Below are 18,390 nucleotides of genomic sequence, written 5' to 3'. Positions count from 1 at the left end.
ATAGAGTAAATACTTGCTAATTCATGACCCGTATCTGCATATTTCCCTACTTTATTTTAAAAAGTTTATGAAAAAATTCAATGAAGAATGCATCTTTAAAGTTGGGCAGGTAATTTACATATACAGTGTGGACAGAAATTGGAAGCAGATCAGAATCTATCTGTAAAATGTACCACAAAGAGAAGAAAGAGAGCTTCAGCACTTACACAGCTGAATGAAAAGTTTTGGATCCTTGTGATGCCTATGCGTATCACAAATATATTTCTATCTGTTGGGAGCAAGATCGTGCAAAGCTACAGGGGCCTTTGCGTAAAAGTCAAGGAAATACAGCTTAGGAAGCATTCAAGTTATATCTAGAGAGTACAGAGATGCCTACAAGTTTCTTCCAGTGCACCCAAACCAGCATACAGGGATAACTCTTTAGTCTGCCAAGACAAGCTGATTTTAAAACAATACCCAAAGGCATCATCATTGTCTTCAGTGATCAAATGAAGGCCTGTATGCAACCCATCAAGCTACTGATTTTGTACCTCTGAAATGTCAATAAACCCATTCTATTTTGAATTTCCATGTCAAAGATTACATGGATCATTTAATATAGAACTAAGCATAAAGTGGGCCTAGAAATTAATTTAGATGACCAGAGAATTTAGTTTTGAACACAAACATGCTGTTTTGACAAAACATGCATTATATAAAGCTCCACGTACAGTAAACAGCAGTTTATCATCACTTTTCTTACCCTGGCTTCTAAAGTCACTTTAGAGACCAGAACTTTGTATCTTGACAAGGATTACATAAAAATCCTACCACTTTGTTGACAGCCTCCATATCACATAGGTTTTCCACTAAAATGCGACATGCTTCTTCTTTACCCCAGTGAGCAGCAGCATGAAGTGGTGTCCAGCCATCATAATCTTTAATATTTACATCGTAGCGAGCCTGTATTAAAAGCCTAAAGAAATTAAAAGAATTAGATCTTGACACTGCTGACAGGGATAAATAAATTGTCATAAAATCATCAAGTTATTCTACAATAGTATCGTTCTCCTTTTTCATCATACATATTTCAGTTGGGCGGTTGACAATTGGTTAATTTTATTTCCTTACAGAAACATTTGCCTTTTCATTGTTCAGTAAGTATTTATATTTCTAAGGAAAATTCAAGAAAAATAGCCTTTTCCATTTTCTTCTTTATTCACTTCTTCTTCATTCAAAGTCCACTGTTTCTATACAGTTAGATATTTTTCTCTACATGTGCAGTAATATAGAAAAGCCCTTTTAAGGAAAGGAGAGCTGTAAAATGTCAAAAATTGTTAAGATACATTGTTCTTATCCAGTAAATTATTAAAACCTTCTCCTATTCTAGTATTAGTTGCTTGAAACTTGCATCTGCTCCTGTCATTAGCATGTGATGTTGTAATGGTCTAAAGTTCACATGTCCCAGTTGCTCTCTGAGATGGAGCAGAGCTCCTCAAATAGAGGACCTGCTTTTCAGCCAGCATTCAACACTGAAATTCGGCATGGTTTTGATGCGAGTGTCAAGCTGACAACAGACACTTAACCTGACAAGGGTTACAGACACTTAACCTCTGTAAAGGGCCATCGGCTCTCTCAAACACTGTCCACAATTATTAAAACTCACATGACGGTGAAGTATTCTTCTGCAAAAATTCTCTCCATTTCTCAAGAGCCAATATACTTATAGCAATATCCTCCAATGAGTCAAGTTTCACACATGCTCAGCTGCAAAGTCTTGCAGTCTTGCATCCTACACAGAGCACTCATTTTTGATAATTTGAAGCCATCATGAAAATTGCCTGCACATATATTTTTCCCCTCGTATGAGAAATACCTGGACTAGACTACAAAATAGACACTAACTGAGAGAGCTAAAAAACCTGCCCACTTATACATAAAACTTCCTTACAGACACATGCGATTCTAAAGCAAAAATTATTCTGTTCCAACAGAATAACTTCTCTTCATCAGGGTTTTTGGAAGCAGAACTCTCATCCAGTAAATTGTATGTAATGGTTATAATGATTAAAAAAGCTCTTTTATTCAACTTCTTTGTTGACAAAGCATTACAAGGCTCTGCAGACCTTAAAGGTAGCAATACTTACACAGTCAGGGTGTGTGCTCATTTTCATTCACGTTACAATATGTAACTGTTCCTAGTACTGCTAAAGCACTCAAATACATTTACTATCCAGTAAAGCAATGTATTATTAAGTATGATTTATTTCAATAAGAGCAGAGCTTTAATGAAAAACAAATTAAACCTTTGTTACGGTATGTGCTTGTATTGTATTAATGAATAGCTACCTGTGAATTAGGGGGACACCAAAAGCCTGAAGCTTTCCAGGAAAGATTTCAAAAGTCATGGATTTCAACAATATCAAAAAGGCAAAATTAAATTCTCTGTTCTTTAGGCCTAAAAACCTTTAGTCTGGATTACAAACTCCACTTTATGTATGCAAATAAATATGGTGTCTCGAAAATATGCATCAACCAGAATGCTAACTGGCATAAAAGGTATTGGCTTTAGAAACAGGGCAAGTTTTTTGACAACTTTCTTCTTTTAAATAAGTATGCAGACCCAACACGTACACTGTGTTCATATTTTGAATGACTTAACGTAGAAAGTTAACAGCATCATTTATAAGTGTTTGAAAACATAAAATCAAATTTTGAGGAAAAGATAGTTCTAGAGATAATTATTTTCCAAGATACGACCCCTAAATTCAGAAGCGTCCCATCCTATCAATTCCAAGCAGCATTACATCAACAGGATAATCAAATATGAAAAAATTCCATTGAAACTACACTTACTTTAAGACTTCTGTATAGCCCTTCGCAGCAGCTACATGAAGTGCTGTACCACCAGATTTTGCATGCCTGACATCATTTATATGGCCGCTGTTGAGCCACTGTCTTGCATCTCTTAGCATTATTCGTTCTTCTTCTTTTCGAGCTGCCTCTATATCAACCCCTAATTCAGGTAGGGAGGGGGAGCGGGGAAGAGAGGACACAAAATATTTTAGTTCAAACACTTCAAGTATGTAACAAATATTATAACATGTTTAGGTATTACAATAAAATAACAACTAAATAATATGAATAATGTTCACAGTTAGATATGAATATCTTTTTGAAGATGAATCCCAAGAGGTTATGAAAACATCCATTACTGCATGACACTTCGCATGCATAATGCATTTTTTTCCCCAAAGAAGGAAAAAGAAAAAAAAGCTACTAAAACTGCCTCTTCAATTTTAAGAATGTCTACCATCACAGTAATAATCACTGAAGTGACCTGTTAAAAAAAGAGAAAAATTACATTTTAACCTTCTAAGCATCAAAAAATAAGTCTGGCTCAATGTATCTGTAGAAAGTAGCTACATATTTTTTTTACAAGGAGATAGCTAGGGGAAGAGGAGCATAGCTTCTCAATATTGATGGTAAGAAAGATGGAGCTATATTTTTTATACTTTATAAAGAATTTCTGGTTTGTCATCTATCATAGTAAAACACAAACCTTATACTCAAAGAGCCAAGCCTTTGGAAATCTCCCTTCATACCTCAGGTTAAAAAAAAAAAAACACACCACAAAAACACTCTCAAAACTTATGTCTCACAAGAAATTATCATACACTGATGAAAAGGTAGGAATGCAATATAATATTTACAAATATACACATCAGGTTAAACAGATTGGAAAAAATTCCCAGACCCTGAATGGGCAAAGCAAAGCATGTATTTGCAAGCATTTTCTAATTACTACTACATGGAGTGATCTAAAGAACACAGCAGGAAAGGGGTCTTGAAGAGAACTACGCGTGAGCATTGCTGTATCTATGCTGACTGAATGGTGGCAACTTTGTGAAGAAAAGGGACTTAGGAATTGTGGTCCTGAACAGCACAAATTGTATCTGGGTTGACCTCTAACAGAAAATCAGTGGGCCAACGTTCAGGAAAATTATTTTATGTGTATGATTTGTCTAATCTTAGACACTGGTATGCAGGGACTTGGGAAATATATACTGTTCTTCTGTCTTAAGGAATTTTTAATTTCTGCAAAATAGAAGTTAAGATGACTTTAAAAATACTTAAAGAGATAGATGCTCCTTGACTCAGATCTAATTCTGCCTTCTTTCAGTATTTCCTGCAGAAGCTTCATCCGTCCCCAAACCGTTTTTCTCTCCAGCAAATTTGTTCCTATCATATAACTCTCCTAACTGTTCAACACATAAAGACTGCAAAGACTATGCAAAGCTAGAACATATTTTTTTCAAAACTACTCTACATAAATAATCTTAATTAATTTTCAAAGTCTTCATAGTGGCCCTCATTAAAGAAAGTATTAATATCACATAATTAAAAAACATAGATAATATAGAGGTGATCATATGTAGCGCAGCGAATCATTCTACTATGTAAAATGTAATAAAACAAATTATAATAAAACGGCTTCACCAAGCTCTCCTCAATCCACTGGCAACTAGAAAGCCAGAGCAACAAACTGGCAAACTGAAAGAATTTTATTGGCACTGCTGAAATACCCTTAGGGCAGGGGATAGCAGACTGACATATCTATTACATTACATACAAATTGGTATGTCACAGATGCTGCAATTCCCCAATTACAGAGCAAGAAAACCCTTGAAAATGACGTGCCCATATCAAAATTTCCTGAAATGCAGAAAGAAGGAATGTAATTATTACATGCTTTTGGAAATATAACGTGTCATTTGTTTGGTTTGTGGTAGCATATGACAGCGCTACAACCGAGTTCGCTTCTTTTTTATTATTCTTTTGTCAATTCACATCATAACAGTTATTCCCTTACTACAAATACATAAAAAAAAGGAAAAAAAATATTTAATTTACAAAAAAATGCCAACCAAAACACAAAGAAAGATCAGTTTGAGAAAAGTCTGTTCACTAAGTAAATCTGGTAAAAATTTATGCTAAGAACAGATGAAAAGATAAAACTTTACTACGTATTGTAAAATAACTGAGTCAGGTTATACATTAAGTATTCTAAGCAGCTGACTTAACTCCTAGACTCGTCCACTTAACTGCCTGAAACAATCATTTCAGTCTTGGCAATTAAATAAAAATTAAGAGAATTACATTTTATCAGAAACTGATGAAACCCCATAATCTGGAGGACAAATCTGCAAGATGCAGGAAGACACAGAAGATTGCTGAAGCACTAAGCAGTGGAAAAAGCTAAAATCCACTTGTTTGAAAGACGCTGTGGTAACAATTAAATACGTGAAAGTTTCTAAAACACTTGAGAGGATCTCTCTCAAGACAACCCATGACTAACTACATCTGAACAGAGATTAAATTTTAAATATCTAACAATCTTTATAACTCTGACAGGTATGAAGAACGAAAACCAGGAACTTTGAATCAATAACGTATTGAGAAGAACGTATTCTCATTCCTCTAAAAGGCTCCTACATATTGATGTGTGAACTATTGCAAACTGTAACTTCCTTGGGCCTTCGCATCTGCTTGCCTTTCAGAATGACACAGCCGTGCAGATCAGCAGATCCTGGGAAAATAATTCTCTAGAGTCCAGTCATTTACATGTCAGTGTTGCCTGCAAAACACTACTGCACAAATAACTGGGTTATATATCATCTGTTAGTCACGCTTATGTCCGTTCCCTTTTTGCATGCCCGAGGTCTAACTGTGAATCCTTATCAGCATGAGTAACCTTCTCCACCTGAAGAACCTGACGTAAATTCCTGTCAGTGTAAAACTCTTCCTGCGTGTGGCTGGTCATTTTGAGGCACTTTTGTATAAAGGAAGAACAGAGAAAAAACTCCTCCGAAACCCTGATCTGGAACTTCTGATGGTTAATTCCAAGCATATTTTCCAGGTATGCCTAAAGACCTAGAGAATTATGTCAAAATAGCAATGTTTTTGCAGAAAAAGTAACTCTTACTGAACACAGACTTCTATCAGTGTCACAAACGATTGCATTTCTGAAGCCCACACAAGATATAATGGCTGCAGAGGACTAATGGCTGCATGGATACATTATTTTATAAGACAGTAATTTTTGATCATCTTTCAACAGAAGAAAGTACGAGAATCTTGCCAATCGAAGTAAAACATCCCACATTAGTAACTGGCACGAAAACAGGAATTAAACTCTGCGTCGCAGAAAAAAAAAAGCTGCTCTTTGAGATAAGCTAAATACAATTCCCATTATTAATTACAGAAAACGGCATGTGACGAGCCTTTATTATACCTTGTAAGGACCTTTCTTCTTGCTTTTTGTTTTCCAGCCTCTATTACGATACCAGGGAAAAAGAAAATGCTGGTCATACGTTTCCAACACTTTCTCCCTACGGCCCATAGATGGCAATGCGCTGCCTCCCAGCTCAGCCGCAGCCCCAGGATTCCCGCTCAACACCAGTACGCTTAACCCCCCTGGCAGCCTCACAGCTCCTTAAATCATTACTCATTTATTGCTAAATGCTTTAATTTTTTTCTGATCAACAAGTGTTATTCAACAGTTCCAAACAGGTTTGGAAAGAGTGGGCCGTTCAGTGAGCGTTTAATGAAATTCAGCGTAAATTTAAATGCTGAATCATTGTTTCAGGACTCCTCAGCCATATAAAGGCATGTTTTATAGACACTGCATGGAAGAGCAACCCACTTTTTACTTCATGTAGCGAATGTTTATATACAAATGTAATAGTTCGCATTTTATCCACATAAACAGAGCTGAGTTAAGCAATACATCCGAGAGAGTCTCGTTACATTTACCTATAATTAAGAATGAGGAACATTTGCTTCTCCTTGGAAAAGGAGAAGGGATCTCTGACCGTTAGTGAGCAGCCACCATGCTGTATCATGAAATCCTGATTCACCTCACGTCACCTCTCCCCACTAACTCACCTCCCGAGAATGTTTCCTATAATTCAAAATAACTGCTTAAGCGGTTAAAAATAATTTTAAGAGGCCATCTGATGATAAACAGCTGAAAAATCGCTTCAAACCATTACACTTAACCCTACTCGAGACCTGAGGAGAGGCAGCATTTAGAACTGGCCAGGGCTCGCCAGGACTAAAGCCACATCTCTGTCAAGTCTGCCAGCTTTCACCAGCGCAAATGAAAACCTTACACGACTGTCTTTCGGTATGCTGAAACACTGCAGAGTAGAAACATAAGGGACCGTATCAAGAAGCTGTAAATATTTCTAATGAAGATAAAGAATTACGTGGATTGCGGTGGCACCTATATACATGGGACTGGCCCGTGATAAAGATCTCAGCCATATGGAGAAACAACAAAACAGGTCCTAAAAGAAGTTTTTTGTATAACACACAAAATAGTTAAAACACATGGTGCACAGAGAGAAGAGTTGTTCAGCCCAACTTTGAAATAATTTCCATAAAACACCTAGTTTTGCTATTTGTGAAGTGCTTGTAACTGTGTCAAAAAATCTTTATACCTTACCTGAGCATGTATCCAATTTATGTTCTCACAAAGTAGAAAACTAAACTAGGTTTTAAGCTCAAAAAATAATTAAGCCAGCAATTCCCCTTTGAAGATTAGGGTAGAAAAATGCTTTCCTTACTAGGGGAGTGCTACGGCTTCACTTCTAGGATAGCTACTCCTTTAGTTCACAATTACTGAATTAGTGTATCAACAGGGTCCCGCTCTGTGCTCAGCAGAACACAGGTGGCCTTGTCTGGGAATCTGTGGCCCACACAAGAGGACACATGAAATGACGCCTGAACCAGGGGTCACTATTTAGAAGTGTCACATATGGAGATCAGAATAACTGAAGAAAGATAGATACTGGAGAAAACTACTATAAAAACTCTCTTCTTTCATCTCCTTACAACAGAACTTGATAACCAAGAAGATTAATTTGGATCACTGACCATCTCCTCTCTAGACAGGTCTGATTTTGGAGTCTGAATGCTAAAATAGGATGAGCAAACACTGCAGAGCCTTCTTTTAATTAAGCCTGCAATGTCCCATAGAGCTGAACTGTGTTGTATTCTGTTATTTCTGTGAATTTATTGTCTCCAGAGGCTCCCATTTTTCGTCTTGTAGCTAGACGTGTTCTTAAAACATAATTCAATACCTGTAAAAATTGGGCATAAGTACAAACAAACTGATGACCTGTAGAAGGCTGAATAGTTGCACAACTGGAAGGCTCTGTTTGAACTTTTCCTATAAAGACTGAAGGTCTGCAAAAGCAGCAACAAGGGTGAGCTAACATGGTGATTCTCCTCAGATTTCTAACAGAAAAATGTCATCACTTCAACATATCTGAAATCACAATGAACCTGACTGATCGTTCCAGGCAATCTTTTGCCACCAAAAGACTCTGACTGCTGACACCCATACGCAGGAAGCCATACTCACAGCATTAACTAAGGAATACAAAAATGAAACTATAATGAAAAGGTTGCAAGGCAAGAATGTTACAGAAAACATCTACTTAATTTTCACACTGCGCATTTTACCTATACAGAGGTAAGATTTTTTGGCACTCAGGTTTGTTTATTTTCAAAATAAATAGGCTGATCTTCCACCACCAGTAATACTGAGCCAGGGCTGACCATTCCACAGTCCCCACAGTCACCTTGCATTATCAAAACTGTGGCACTGATTTATTTCATATGTGGAGCAATGCTGAAGCTGGAGGGATAATTGCATTCAGCCACATGTATAGTCAAAGATGAAGCTGTCACAATGCATCAGTGTTAATTCCGCATTAAGACAAATAATTAAGTTCCTATTTTAGAGCTATTAACTTCTCTAGCCACAACATACACATAATTAGGCACTTTCCCAGTGATCATGATAATGGCGACAGTAATTCTGTGTATGATGTTAACTTTAAATGCAAGTTAGGGATGCCATCAAAAGCATGATTAAAAGCTTATTGCTGAGACAACTGTCTTGTGATTTAATAAGACATACACGACAAGTGCACATCCAGATCCATGCTCTTTCTATTCCATTCTCATCCACAATCATTAAATATTTCCTATGATTTCATCCCTGCAGGTAAAAGCCCTTAGCTCTTACACCTTCAGACACAAATTCAGAAGGAGGAATGCTGCATGCCTTCTTCCCTGCTTCTGCGAAATGGGAACTCCTAAGTGCTCTAACGGCAAAACAAGCTACGTAGAACACAAATATATAAACATGCATTCATATATATCTCTGTGTGTAAATATCTATAAATATATATGTATATAAATAAAATTATATATAGGCTATATATATAACAATAGGCTTTAGTGTCTTGTTAAGACCAGGAAGGCAGAAATGCTGTCAGGGATGTTCACAGTGTGGTCACTCTGCAGCACAGCATCCAATCCCTGTTTTCCACACAGGGAGGTCAAACCATTTTGAGGCACAGCCCCAGCAAGTTTTTTCTCACCTGACATGGTGCCTCGTTCAACCAATATATTTTTCGAATCATCTGAGAAAGACCAATCTTCTGAAAATCCTTTAGCTAGTCAGCAAGCCAAGTGACATAAAAATGTAACAGAAATGCTTGGAAAGCAGGTTTTCCATAGCAAGTGAAATTTACTATTTTAAAACAACCTGAATTATCCCTTTAGAATCTAACAGCTACAGTGTGGGAACATCTACATTCTTCTCAGACTCATGAAGACAATACCATAGATAGTTTACTGTAAGCTTTAAATACAAACTATGCAAACCACACTGAAATTTTCAGTGAGTTGTGGCATTGAGTTTAGGTTGCCAATGCTAATGTTACGTTTGGGCTGTTCAAAGTAATTAAATTTGTAAAAGAATAAAAATCAGCATGTAATGTTGAATCTCTGCATTGTAAAAATGTACATAAAGCCCCCATATAACATTTTTTTTAAAAAAGCAGTAACATATAAATAAGAGATTATGGAAGAGGTCTCTTCCCATATAATGTCAATTTTACAAAGAACTACTACAGTCAATTAGTATAGCACATCGCTAAAGTCAAATGTTTCAAAAACAACCTTCAAGAATTTAGGCTGAGGCATGTTCCCGAAATAACTCTCCAGCAAAGATTGACAGTACTGTTAGAAAAGAGAACAACAACTGTATTTTTTCCAAATTAAAATAGACAAATGGCAGTACAGACAAAAAATATCTCAACTATCTAATCTGTTCTTCGTGTGTTAACTGTAAGAACTGTTAATCAAAATTCCATTAACGCTACCAAATAATTGAATCAAAGCCTTTGTCAAATCTACAGTCTACTGCTGTATATCAGTATCTCTTATTTCCCTGCATATCACGTCATCCACTTGCTTTGGGCATTAAATGGGTTTAACCATACCAATTAAATCAGGTCAAAGCCTGAAGCAATTACCAGTTTACTGTTAAATTATGTAAATCTATCTTAGAGATATAAATACAACGCTACAAAAACCCTGACACTTTCAAGGAGGAAGAAACCTTTTAAGAGGCGGGCAGGGGTCTAGAAGTAATGGAGATGCAGTCCCCTGGCACACCCCCCACAAGGCTCCTTCTTCACTCTGAATGTCATCTTCATTCAATATATAATATAACTTAGACCACAGCACCCCAGTTCTTGAACTGGGAGTTCTGGGATAACAGAGCATTTCTATTGGACTCAAGGTAGTCAGTCAACAACTGGATATTCTTTCCTCTGTGGAATGGAAAAAAAAAGAAACTTTCAAAGATCTTTCACTGGAAAACCCACCTGAGGATTGGAACGTGGAAAACGGTAGTTTAAGGAGGGGGAAAAAAAGCAGGGAAAAATGAATCAATGTGATTTTTCAAAGGCCAATTTCTCTTGTAAAGACACCACTGCCAGTACTAGCCATTTTCTAGGAGCAAGGTGCGTAAATTTAGGGCATACATTTTTAAACGATGCTGTCAAAACTTGATACCTATGCATGTACTATTAGATGAACGCTCTCAAAAGAGTACACAAAACAGGGAGGAACTTAAAGTTTCATGATAGGTTCTCAGGCCTAAAACAAGTGCAATCTAAGACTCCTTATGCCAAGACTAGTTTAAGACTTTTGACATTGTAGAAGGACATTTGAAAGGTCAGAACTAGACACAAAGCATGATTTATGGGACACAGTATGGTTGTTTACTCTTGTTTTAGTTATTCTAGGCTTTCGTGTAGTCAATGGAAAGAAACAGTTACCTTAGGGCCGGATTCACCTTACCCTAACACTGACACCTAAGTCACTCTAAAAGTGCCTATTTCTCCCCTCTTTAAGGCAGGAACTTCTTTAGACATAGTCTATATCCCAGATGCACTGAATACCATCCATAGTATCTGATTACCACCTAAATTCTGTTAAGCGAATGCGAGAATCCAATCAACCCCTGGGTTCAATACTTCTGACCTCTTCCTTCACAAGAGGCTAGGCTGAGTAAAAACACCTAGAAGACAGCTTGAGCACTATACGTTGCATTGACAATCCTCTTTAGAAAATAAATTCAGTGACTTCAAAATTCCTCATTCAGCATAAGTTTTCAAAAATATATGTAGTGTCCAATAAACAAAACCACCCTTCCATATTCAAAATTACCTTGTCTATTTACTTCATTCTGAAGCAGCTCTTCCATTGCCTCTTCTTCAGCAATATCTAATGGAGTGTCTCCTTCACTATTTACAGCTCCTACATGTGCTCCTTGACTAATTAAATACCTGCCAATTGAAAAATAAACCGTAAGCAACATAGTAAAGCTGATGCAAAAAAAAATAGCAGCCACTAGGTTATCATATGCAATGGGTATATACATGCACATATACAATTCATAAAAACACCTATATTAGGTATAAGTAAAAAAACCTCATGACTGTCTACAATCCCTGAATATCTGCATGTCTTTCCACCATAATACCCATTAACACAAATAGCACTCTGCTCTTCAGTTTGCCACAAAGACTCCTGACACGTTTAAATGTATACTTGCAAGAACTGAAAGAAGAAAATTGTTAGATGATGAACAAACATCAACGCGAGGCAGGAGGGGTTGAACCACTGAAGCCACTCTTCCTAGAACTTCCAAATTCAGTGGCACATTATGTTTCTGTACTTTGCCATAATGATGACTCCTGGTCTCCGAGGCAGCTTCATAAAGTTAATAAAACCAGAATCACCTCTGCTCCTATTCGTAAGGTCAGCTTTTGGTGGGGAGAGACGTGAGGGGAGAAAGGAAGCAGGACTTTACACCATATTCCAACTCCACTAAGTGTTTTCTTACTTGAAGTACTACTGTATCAGGAGTCAACAATCCAGACGCAGTGGAATTTATTTCTGAATTTCAAATTAAGTCAAATGGATCAATTCCAACAATATGTCACAAAAAGATTAAGTTACTTCATTGTATTAAACCATAAGACGATAATGTTATTGAGAACCTACAGCTTAATCGATAGTCTGTTTCTAAGTAGACAAAGAACAATAATTAAAACATCAATACAGATCAGTCTTACACCTTCTGACCGTAACATTTCCACTCCCGTAACAAATTGAACAGTTTGAGCCACGATAGGACTCTATACAGCAAAATATAGCAAACATACCTCATGCTTTGCAGAGCTTAATTTACACTTTCCACATATTTGAGAAAAAAAAATAACCGGGAAAGACTCAGACCCAAAAAACCAGTTATCCATTCAGTAACAAGTGTATGAAATCAAAAGTGCTTTCTTAATCTCACTACTGCAGAAAGCCAGATTATGCAGGAGACAATCACAAAATTAATCCAACACTAATAAAATGCTTTAAAGTATTTCTGCTTAACTACTGCCAATTAACAGCAACAGATTCCAGATCTAGGATCATATTTTCCGTATCTTTATTCAACAACTCAGCGTCAAGTACTCTCACAGATTTCCATTTTTTAATGTATGATTTAAATAGCACTTGTTACTAAACCTCTGTAATTACATCAAGAAGAGAAAAGAACTGACAGAATGGAAATGAATTCCCAGAAGTGTAACCGTATCTCCTGGGATATGCATCGTCAGTTGTCACCACTAACTTTGATGTTGGTATGTGGTGCTGGTTTTATTCTGTTCCTCTTAAAAGAGTGCCGCTGTGACCCTTATCTCTCTCCAGTTTACAGACTTAACTTTTGCGGGAATGAAAAATTAATACAAAGTAGCAACATTTCTCAACAATACAAGCTGTACTGTTTCAAGAGTGACACAGCCTTTCAGATTACAGATCAGGTAATTGCTACGCCGGGTGTCTGCTAAACAGGCAAAACCAGCAGTGGGGAAACTAACTTTCTTACAAAGTCAAAACGTTGATTCAAAACCAAAGCCAACCACTGACAAAAATATCTTTATAAAAAAATCCCAAATCAACAGCCACCTGCTTTCAACCTATTTTTTCTAAAGCAGACATGAAAACCAGGATGTTTAAAAAAACTGATTTTTACCTGTTTCCATATAACACCTATAGGGAAAAATTAAGCTACTTTTTAAAGGAAAATACACATCTCATTGAAAATACGTATCTCATTGAAGTGGTTGATTTGGTCAGCCAGGCCAATAACTTATAGACATGATAAAAGGTGCAATACATAAGAAAGTGTAGGGAATGAACGAAAGGCTACAGTAGCACTTCGGAGAGTTATTATTTAGATATAAGAACAACTTCAAGATCAACTGATCCTTTAAAGTAAGACTCCAAAAATTAAGCTGCTTACAGACCAAAATCAGATCAGCAGAGCTAGGGGGATTAGCAGGGCAGGAGAAGTAGAGTTATCCGAGTTCCCCTTTGCACGTGCTTACGCTTTCCTGGGTCAGCAAAGGAAGGATGGGTGAACCTGCCTGAGTTCATGGGATTTAAAGGGATGGAGAAAGATGGAAGGCAGCACGCTTCTCTGCAGGGAACTGGGAATGGTCCTTTCCCAACCTTCCTTCAGACACTCCAACTAGGCCTCCCCTCTGCTACCCCCACCAAAAAATTAGTAGTGATGCCCTCAAGTAAATTAATAGGGAAAGAGCCGTACTCAGTATAAACCAAATTATTCAAAATCCAAGTATTTTAAAGACACCTTTTAAGCCTGGTAGGGAAATCCATGTTTGTTCTGTTATCCGCATCATTCAGAAACAGACGACCCTATCCTGAAAAAAGTTTATGCATTTTCTTAATGTCATTTACAGTAATAATAGCTTCAGCAAAGCAATGACAGGGCTCAGATCATGCACGAAGTCACCATGGTGCCTACAGGATCGTAGATTTTATTAGGAAGCCTAGTGCTACCAAGGGAAAGGAGAGCAATCAGTTCAGATGTGTAGGTAACTTGACTCTGCATCACATACAGAAAGGGAACAGCTTTGGTAAACAAGACCAATAGAACGATGCTCTGAGTTTATAAAGCATAGCTGAGCACAAGCCAGTACCAGAATAATCCTAAAAATCAGAAGGGTTTGTTGTTTTTTTAAAAAATTACTTGCCAAACAGATTATATTTCAACCTAAATGTAAATTAATAATTATACTATGACTTCAAATATGGGTATTTTGACATTTCACTTATTCTGGTACCACATATTAAAATCTTGCATATAAATGCAAACTTGGATGCAGCAGAAAAGTAAAAATATATAGGACTCCCACCGCCACCTACTTACAAAACCTTTTGGTATAGCAGTTAAATTTATGTCTTTTGTAATTCACTTGTAGCAAAATGGCCATGTTCAACAGACAGCTACAGATGAATAATTCAGAAAATCCGATGAGAATTTATATAATATTCTGGCAGGTGCTCATTCAAAATGTAAGTAAGAAGGAAACAGTAGCTTGATCCGTATCATGCTTATTTTTGGAGCTAAAGCTTTCAAGTGTTGATATTGAAGCTAAAGGTACCTCTTTTAGGCACTCTTGTGGTCTAAGTAAAGAGAATTGCAAGCATCCCAGGAACATGACGAAAGACAAGAGCAGGAAAATAAAATAATATTGTTCCTGATACTTTTGCCCTGATGTTTCCATGACAAGCATTAAGCAGTCTGGGTAAGACTGGAAGAACAAGTTTGCTTTGTGATATCATTGTTTTATGAAGGCAAAAATACTTCTATTTGAAATTTCTCTTTTAGCAATCACTGCTGTATATTCCTCAATAGCTACTACAGACTGAAATTAACAACCTTGAAAAAAACATGAAACATTTATTTTCTATCACTGGACACAAGAGGAAAATTTTTCACAATGAGAACAATCAGCCATTGGAGCAATCTCCGCAGGGAAGTGGTGGATTCCCCATCATTGCACGCTCTTCTGGTCAGGGTGCTGGGCCATCTTGTCTCAATCACACTTTTGCCAAGAAAGGTTGGACCAGATCATCCTTGAGGTCCCTTCCAACCTGGTATTCTATGGTTTTATAATTATTATGAAACCCAGACTATCTCCCATCATTCTATGAAAAATACATTTCAATACCTTTCATAAAGGGTTGGAATCTCAGTATCTCTGAGAAAATAAATAACAACCCTCTGAGATTACTGTACAAAAGCCAAACAGTCCACAGCAAAACCAAGTTCAGGAACTGGAAGTTAAAAATTTTACCTAGCAACTCGGCCTACACTCTGAATTAAAAACAAATAAATAAACAAACAACTCTTTACAGCTGATTTGTGTGTTTAAGTATATTAACAAAATGTAGCGGGACACACAAAGTAAACGGAGAGGAAGACACCTCTCTCTGAAGACAGTAATATCCAAACTGGAGTCTTATTTGTGAATTTAGGAAGCATTTACTTAAAAAGCTGGAAGGTGCTCAAACTTTGATTTTACTTAAATTTGTTAGCTGCAGACAAGATACACTGCCAATAACATTTTAATATTATTTACCTCAGCAACAGAAAGAGGGGCATATGTTTACATTCGAACCTTGCCCCAGTTCACAATATCTGGAAGCAAGTTTGCGAAGTCATTAGGGATATAATTAACTTTAAGTACTCGCTGAACCTGAAGGTCACCAGCAGGGTGGCAAGCACAGGGCAGGGCAGAGAAGTGGCCGCTGAATTGATTCGGTTTGTTAAAAATTGCTTACCGAGCTCATCGGAGACTAACTAGTGAAAACAAGAGGTCCCTTCCGATTAGTCAGAAGACTGGTTGGCGGTTTCTAACTTCTAAAATGTGAGGAGAGGGACCCTCCAAAAAAATATCTTCCTGAATAGAGGTTCGACATGATGCATATACATTTAAAATAAACACGTCAGTGTGGCGTTCCAGGGAAACATGGCTTAATTGATAGCGGGGGCACCAACCAACACCACAAATGGTCTTCCAACAGCTTTTAACTAATTAGCAATTTCAGCTAAACCCAGCTGGTTTTTTTGTTTTGTTTTTTTTTTTTAATCCATAGATGGTGGAGTTCTAATTAATTCCATAAGTCTCTTAACTGAATGATAATAGGGAGCCAAAGACAGAAAAAGTGTCACTGTGTTCATGCAGCTGTGCAAGCCCTCATTTGAAGAAAGAAACAATGAAAAAAATCTGCCCCACAGTCCACGGAATGTAAAAACAAATTCCAGAGACATGTAAGTTTTTAATATGTATTTTAATTGCCTTCTTTTAAAATGCCTTTCACAATAATTTCAATGGTTTTTTTTAAAATATAAAGTATCAATACAGTTTTAAAAGTACATCTTTGTAAATCATTCAAATTACTAATAATGAATCTGGCCAAACAATTAGACCTTCAAGAGACATTTAACAAATAATAATAAAAAAATTTAACACTGCTGTTTCCAATTTTATTTTTTCCAAGTTGAAGTACACTAAAACTGTAACACTTGATCCTTTTCAGACTTTCTGTTGGTTTGAGTGTCTGGCAATATTTCTTTAAATATTTTCTCACCACAGAAAAGTTTCACTTCAAATTTAAACTCTTAACAATGTTGTTATTAACTCAGCCAGAAGCACAAATGCTACCCCAAGCTCCCTAGCCCTTCTCAAAAGTGGTTCGGTTTGGGTCTGGTTTGGTTTTGTTTGGTTCGTTTTTTAAATTTGCATCAAAAATAATACTTAAAGGCCAGCCAAGCAAACGTATACCTACCTGCAGATACAACATATCAAGAGATAAAATTACAGCTTCTATGTGATTCTTGAATTTTTAAGGTGCACTTCTCAAAATAACGTATTAAAGAAAGGCCTGGCATTTTTCTTTCACTTTCATTTTCTTTAAAAAAAAATATCTTAAATAATACAAACTTGAAGCAAATACAATAACATTACAACAACATTGTGCTAAATTCTGTTGTGGTACACAGTACACATACACCCTGTCTCAGTGAGCAAGTTTCAAAGTCAGTTGGCTACGATGCAGAGCCAGTACCCAGCCGCCCCTCAAATACTCTCTCACGCACCCTCACACTGCCACGCTCGCTTTTAAACACATTATTCAGAACCCATATAAATGTCATGAGATAAAAAGTCACAATTTCACTGTTTTTGAAATAAATACTGCAGCCCTTTTAAGCGCAGGGTGGAGAGCATTAAAATGTGTGCACCATAGGGCAGGTCTCGCAAGGCACGGAGGAGCTCTGCTTGCCTGGGCTGGGGGCACCCGGCTCGGCACAACTAGGGATCTCCTCGCCCTCTTTAGTGACAACCTACAGATAGTTTCCCTTGTCCCCCTTTCTCCCCAGCTGAGATACTCCTGCACTTGTCCTTTGTCCTCAATCTACAATTTATAGATGAAAATGAAGGCTCCACGTTCAATACTGGAACCAAAACTGTACAAATTCAATCGGGCCAAGAATACTTTTCGCTGCATGATTTTAAGACCGATGTAGAATAAATCAAATGACTTGAAAAATAATTAAGTCAACCTCATAGGGATGTCTTACTCAGGCACTCTGCAAAATGCCATCCCACGCTGTGCCTCAACCTTCTGCCTCTAAACATTTAGAACTGAATAGAGACTGACAGAAGAAGACAGGCTTCTGTGATGGCATTTAAATTAAAATCAAATCATGATGAAACTCAGACACTTTTAAGGTTATGCTTCTTTGCAAATTCCAGAAGACTCTCACTCACATCTTTCTCTTGGAAAAAAAATGCTGCAGCACTTTGTAAATAGGAATGTTCCCCCTACGAGCAGTAGCATCAGCCAGCAGCTACATGAAACACCAAGTTAAATGAGGCCAACTAGGATTATTTGGCAAAACTAGATAATTACTTCTCCTGATACATGTGAGTGATGATATTTAGACAGCTGATATCAACAAGAGATCTCAGGTGAATTTATGATTTCCTCTTGCAGAACACCAGAGATGAGAACTTCAGACAGTTAGAGACAATAAAAAAAATGAATAAAAAAAATAGTTGATAAACAAATGGCCAAATGCTTCTAAGCAAATGGGAAGTAACATTTCTT

The 18,390-nt window shown here is 37.0% G+C and overlaps 1 protein-coding gene across 2 annotated transcripts in view; it reads right to left on the bottom strand.

Annotated features, from left to right (window-relative positions):
* Window positions 1–18,390, bottom strand: part of PPP1R12A (protein phosphatase 1 regulatory subunit 12A) — a 122,884-nt gene that overhangs the window by 45,887 nt on the left and 58,607 nt on the right. For both annotated transcript variants that reach the window (XM_054188559.1, XM_054188561.1), the window contains exons 3-5: window positions 11,578–11,696; window positions 2,836–2,995; window positions 811–955 (exon numbers count right to left, since the gene is read on the bottom strand). In XM_054188559.1, coding sequence (XP_054044534.1) covers window positions 811–955; window positions 2,836–2,995; window positions 11,578–11,696 — 424 coding nt within the window. The remainder of the gene's footprint in view (window positions 1–810; window positions 956–2,835; window positions 2,996–11,577; window positions 11,697–18,390) is intronic.

The sequence above is a fragment of the Rissa tridactyla genome, chromosome 1 (assembly GCF_028500815.1).
Source record: "Rissa tridactyla isolate bRisTri1 chromosome 1, bRisTri1.patW.cur.20221130, whole genome shotgun sequence".
NCBI classification, from domain to species: Eukaryota; Metazoa; Chordata; class Aves; order Charadriiformes; family Laridae; genus Rissa; species Rissa tridactyla.
This window is presented reverse-complemented; position numbering and strand designations above follow the sequence as displayed.